The 6000-nt window shown below is 43.6% G+C and overlaps 1 protein-coding gene across 12 annotated transcripts in view; it reads right to left on the bottom strand.

Moving 5' to 3' along the window:
• Window positions 1–2144: 2144 nt before the first annotated feature.
• The window catches only part of utrn (utrophin), a 174200-nt gene continuing 170344 nt past the window's right edge, over window positions 2145–6000 (bottom strand). For 10 of the 12 annotated variants that reach the window (XM_034579148.1, XM_034579155.1, XM_034579154.1 and 7 more), the window contains 3 exons: window positions 4889–4914; window positions 3588–3701; window positions 2145–3533 (listed from right to left, as the gene is read on the bottom strand). In XM_034579148.1, the coding sequence (XP_034435039.1) occupies window positions 3693–3701; window positions 4889–4914 (35 nt within the window). In that variant the 3' untranslated portion in view covers window positions 2145–3533; window positions 3588–3692. Of the gene's footprint in view, window positions 3547–3587; window positions 3702–4888; window positions 4915–6000 lie in introns of all 12 variants that reach the window. The other 2 variants (XM_034579146.1, XM_034579147.1) reach the window with 2 other exon arrangements.

Below are 6000 nucleotides of genomic sequence, written 5' to 3'. Positions count from 1 at the left end.
AGCAAAATGCACTGTAAAGCGTAGAGTCACATTTTTTGCCTCAGTGAAATTGTCTCACTCGTCTCCATCCATTTTAATCATGTAAGTAATGACCATCACAGCCCCCTGGTGGCCGCTTTGGCAGTCGGCCTTTAGTCCTGCGGTCTGATGAAGTCTGGCAGGATTCTGTCGGTTAATGTTTCCCGACGTTCAGTTTTCCACGTCCACAAGCTACCAGCTCCAAGCGCTGTTCTGCAGCCGGGCCCGACCTCTGACCTCCATTAGGACGGACCAGAGGATTCCACTAACGCTGTTATCATATCATTAACAAAACATCCATTATACGAGCCGAGTTTTGAGCTGTGCTGCAGAATGCTAATGGCTGCTCAGCGTAGCAGGCGGCTCGAGGAGAGGAGCTTCACTGGAGCCTGACAGGCTGATGTGCTGAATCACAGAGAGCAGCGTCGGAGCGGGACTGAAAAAGGCTTTGGGACTCGTGCAATCGGGTTTGGACCAAGTTTCACATGAGCAAGTTACAATAATTAACCCAAATCCGCCTTTACATGCAGCCTAATTGTCATATAAATATTAATAACAAAGCCAGTTTTTGCACCGGGAGCCAGTTAAGACCAGCTCCCCTGTGTGTGCTACTTTGTTACTTCCAATCTTCTTTACTTTTTACAAACAAGCTGAGTCCTGCTGTGCATCACAGATGTTGTGGCAATTGGCAGTGAGTGGTAAACTAATTAAAACACCTCTGGGATCCCGGAGGTTTGCGAGCACACCGACTGTAAAGAGTTAAGAGAACATGCAGTAGCCCCGGATTCAATTAGGGTGCAGCACCGTTTGGCCACTGTTGCATTATTGAAGCGTGTTATGAAATGGCTGGAGCCTGGACCAGAGATGATGGGCAGTGCTATTAGGAGAAAACTGATCCTGCGTGGAGAAGTCGTCTCCTTGAATTACTCTGTGAGTTACTTTGCCACAACACAAGACGATGGTAATGGATCTGGGGATTGATACGTCAGTGATCACGTTCCTACTGAACCGTGGTAAAGAGGAGAAAGTCGTACAACTCAGACTTTCTCCTAAACATTCTGTCAAAATAGGAAGAAATTCCCTCCGGCAGAGTTGAGATATGTTCAAGAGGACAAAAACGTGTTTTTTAAGGCCACCTCGACCTTGACCAGCTAAATGTAATCAATTAATCAGTGAGTCAAAGTGATTTGTGCCAAATCTGAAGGGATTCTCTCGATATGTTGTTATGGCAACGTGATCACGGGGCTAAAAGGAGTTTGTGAGGTCACGCTGATCTTAATCTCTGACTTCCAAATTCTAATCAGGTCATTGTTTACTCCAAGTGAATATTTGTGACAGATATAATGAAGTTCCCTAAAGCTGTTCCTGATATATCATAAACACGAGGTCACCATAGCCTTTGAACATCAAAATCGAATGGGCTCATCTGTGAGTCCAAACAAATGTTTGTGACAAATTTTTACGAATTCGCTGGAGGCGTTCCTGAGATATTGCGTTCACAAGGTATGAAGGAAACAGTGACCTTGACCTCTGACCAACAAAATCTGAAAATGAACTTGGGAAGGAGAAGTTAAAGGAAGGGAACAAACAATGTTATATTGGTGCGGTCTAACAACTGGAGTCTTAAGACATGTTAATCTGACTGGTTGCTATAATGAGCTGATTTTACACTGAAGAGACTCGCGCTGTCAGATTTGATCTAAAACCTCCAACAGGCGACGCAGCCACGCAAGACCGAGGTAAATACCTTTAATCTTTAAGAATAATCAATGCGACGTCACTGCGAGTAATGCTGCTTGAATGAAAGCAGGTATTTGTTATGGTTTGAAAGAGAGTTGAGTGAAAAGAGGAGAGGATAATTACCCTTCATCATTCATTTGGGTTTTCAGGTGCAGCTCAGCGCGCTCACAGCAAACATGTAATAATGATCCAACCTCTCACTGCACGAGGTCTTTTGATAAATAATAATGTTCCGCTCCTGGCTGGGCGACGCTGAGGAGTCGGCACTAATGGAGTTTACATTCCTCAAACCTCCTGCTTCTAAATTCAGGAGGCGAGCAGCTCTGCTCAGTGTGTGTGTGTGTGTAAGAGTGAAATAAATAAATAACAGCTGAGGGGGGAAAACGTACTTGTTATAAAAATTTTATTTAGAATAAAACAACATAGCCATATTACATGTAGTGTGGTCAATCTATTTTACATACCTCAGGAGAAACGACACAGTTCTGCCACGGTTGGGTTCATCATGATTGTAATCATCATTAAAAACTACCACCACCACCACCATCTACATCATCATCACCATTGCATCATCATCATCATCATCATCATCATCATCAGTCTACAGCCAGAGGAGGTTAAAGTAGTGTTGTTCAGTCTCACAAGTTTTACAGGATAGCATATAGCACAACAACACGCCGCGGTGAGGGACCAGTGCTAGAAGGCCAGTGGAAAAACCAACAACAGGTAGAGTGACGCTCATGGTCGCGGGCGGCTTCGCTTCAGCAGGCCACAGACTCATGGTGATACAGTAAGAACTTCAAACTTGGTACCTCCTCGTCGCAGTGTACACAGATACAGTGAGCTAAAAGCGTAGGGCGCTAAACCAGGTTGTTCATGTTTGTGTAAATGATCACGACTGTTTTTTAAAACAACGAACCACAAAAACAAAACTGTGTCTATGAGTCTGAGGTAGCAAGGCAATCATGGCTTTCCTCTGATTTCTCAACATATATCTTTATTTAAAAAAACAAACTATTCTACATAATGACGACGGGGCCTCGGAACGAACCCCGGATTCAGAACAACTTGAGATTTAAATCTACATTTTCCAAAAAGGTCTCTCTCTCTCTCTTTGTACACAGTCCCACTTTAAATTCCTCAACTCTCATCTCGTCTTCCGCACGTGGAACGGACAAACTGTATAGGCACAGAAGGGGTAAACTTTACATTAACAAATCGCAGTCAACACAAAGTCTGTCGGCATGTCGACGCTTTAAAGGGGAACTCGATATCAAGCATGCTACGAGATAGATCTTTAAAATAAAGCAGACACTTGTGACAGCCTTAAAAACCATCCTTTCAGCCACTGAACGTTATGACTCAGTGACCGTGTGTGTGCTCCCAAATATGGAATAAAATCTGTGGCTAATGGCGACTCGGGGCTGGAGGGTTCCAAGCAGTGGAATGACATAAAAACATGTAACAGTTTGATTCCCAGTGAAGGCAAAACTTAACAAGAACAAAAGACAAACCCCAAACCACCCTCTGAAAAACAAGAAGCAGGTTTCACTATACAAAGCCCTGTGCCATATACTCTTCTGCTTATCTAAACAAATCACTGACAAATGTCGAACCAAATTCAGGTACAATCTACAGTTCATAAAATGTACAATTTGCATAGTACAAGACAAGGTGGTAAAAGTAGTTAAGTTGTCCGGTCCTGTGCGTCTTTGGGATTCAGGGTCTTGGGGGGGTTGTTTGTTTGGGAATGTTCCTGTCTCCTCCAGCACTCACTACACACACACACTCACAGACACACACGCACTCACAGACACGCACGCACGCACTCACAGACACGCACACACACACACACACACACACACACACACACACACACACACACACACACACACACACACACACACACACACGAACGTCATCCTGTGTGGTCCTCACATCACCTGTAAAACAGAACACAAAGACACAATCGTCATATTGGATCAAAATAAAGTTACACAGTTTAAAAGCCAAGTCTCCAGGATTTAGTGGCATCTAGTGGTGAAGTCGCATATTGCAACCAACGTCATCCTCCTCTTCCAAGCATTTAGGAGAACCACAGTATATAAAGATGGACGACGCGTCTCTACTTCCTCCAACTGTACAAAGAGGAAGGTAAAATATCTCAGATACTGATGGCGGCATATTGTCGTATCGAGATTCAGCCGACCAATCGGCGAGTGAGTCTCAGCTGTCAATCATGACATTTCACTTAGCATCCAACAACTCATTTAAACAGAACTTACTAGAAACATGAACACTAAAACCTAAAAGGATGAAAAAATATTTGAGAAAAATGTATTTGTGTGTATGTACTTTGACTTTATTGTTTGGCCCAAATCCCATCCATTAACATGGAAGAGGCAGGATTTATGCCCTATACTGCAGCCAGCCACCAGGGGGTGATCAAGATGATCTGCCTTCACTTTTGTTATGTCATCCATCTTTATATACAGAGGAGAAGCTGAAGGGCTCATTCTAAAGTAATGGAAATCCATCGATTCTTGGTTTTAGGTTATTCTCAAGTCAAAAAAGATAATAATAAATATTTTGTTGCATTTCTGCCGATAAATCCTCCTGAATCCTACACACACTGAAGTACAATAGTGTGTTTGGGTTCAAGAGGATCCACAGAGCGTTGGTACACAAAGAGCAAAAGGTGAAGCTGCCTCGTTTGTCTGAAAGACATCACTGTCTGTTAACATCACAAGCTCAGACAGAGTAATGGCCGTCTGAAAGGTGGTGAATACGAGTCAGTCCCTCACGTCTGTTACAGTCCATTAGGAGCTGGGTGGGGGTGGGGGTGGGGGGTGGGGGGGGGGGGGGGGGGGGGTGAGTGCAGATGAGGAAGAAAACATAGCTGTCTCGGAAATGGAAACACGCAATTAAAGCTATTCAGCCATAACCTAACTTGCTCTGACTGAGATTAAGTTCAGAGGTGTAAAATACTGGAAGCGGTAAACTGGAGCATTATGGTCATCGAAGGAGAAGGAAGTGAAAATCAAAGGGGAAAATATGAGCAGCAGTCAATACGTATTGATTCCTGGGACTGATTCACTTTACTGGGTTATGCAGAGGAGCTCGGTCTCACCTGTGGTCTTGAGGGGAGACTTGAGGCTGTGGGAGATGAAACAAAGAGACAAAAGAGCAGTTAAACACTTGAACCCAGCTCATCTCTGTTTTCATGAGTTTGAGCTAAATGATCAGCCTCCGGGTCCGTCTACGTTCTGCTGTTCTGTGCTGCTCGGCCGCCGCCGTGCCGCCGTGCCTCCGAGCGCTGCAATAACCAAACGCTCGTTGGAGCGTCTGCCCGATTTAAATGGATTTTTAACTAAAGCCCTCATAGGAGTTTTAATTTAAACAAAAAAAAATTAAAGGCTCTGAGTCACTTTTTTTGAATCATTGTATTTATTTTACTCAACTTCCCCAGAGGTGGATATTCCATCAAACTCTGCTATAAAGAGTAATGCGGTTACTCTGAGGTTTTTTTCCTGATCATATGAAAACTATAAATTAATAATAGAAAAACCTCAGGGCCCTATTTGAAATCTGTGGTTGAGAAAATATTTTATCGGAGAATCAAAAACACAAAGTGCCGATGCAGAGGAGCCTGAACACAGCACACAGGTTTGTAAAGAGCAGCCTGTATATCAGCGTAGACCAGACCTGTTCAATTCATGACTACAGATGAGAGAGAGAGAGAGCTCAGATGAGAGAGATGCCATTTATTTATACATATCACACACACACACACGCGCACGCACACGCACACACACACACACACACACACCATCTACAAACAAAGCTGAGTGACAGTGTGAGGCAGAGCAGGCGAGTGCGTGAGACTGGGAAAGATGAGAAAGAGAAGAGAGAGGGATTGACACGAGGAGTGAGAGGAAGTGAAGGAGACAATCAAAAGACGGAGGATGAGTATAGTTGAAATGTAAATGATGATTGCATCGGGAACGTTTCTGCGTTTCTCCGTTTTTATTTCATCTATCGCTGCCACGTCGTTCTCATCGCGGCCTGATGAGCGTCAGAGATGAAAAATACCGACAAGGATAAACAAAGTAGACAACTGATGAACTGAATTCATTTAAATACAAAAGGAATGAAACAACCATCTGTAAAATGATCTATGTAGATGAGCAATGAAATGTGAAGTCTTTTATTTGATATGTGACGGGCTGTGCACAAACTGGG

Source organism: Hippoglossus hippoglossus, chromosome 24, assembly GCF_009819705.1.
Source record: "Hippoglossus hippoglossus isolate fHipHip1 chromosome 24, fHipHip1.pri, whole genome shotgun sequence".
Classification (NCBI taxonomy): domain Eukaryota; kingdom Metazoa; phylum Chordata; class Actinopteri; order Pleuronectiformes; family Pleuronectidae; genus Hippoglossus; species Hippoglossus hippoglossus.
Note: the sequence above shows the minus strand (reverse complement) of the source record. Positions and strands in the feature narration are given on the sequence as shown.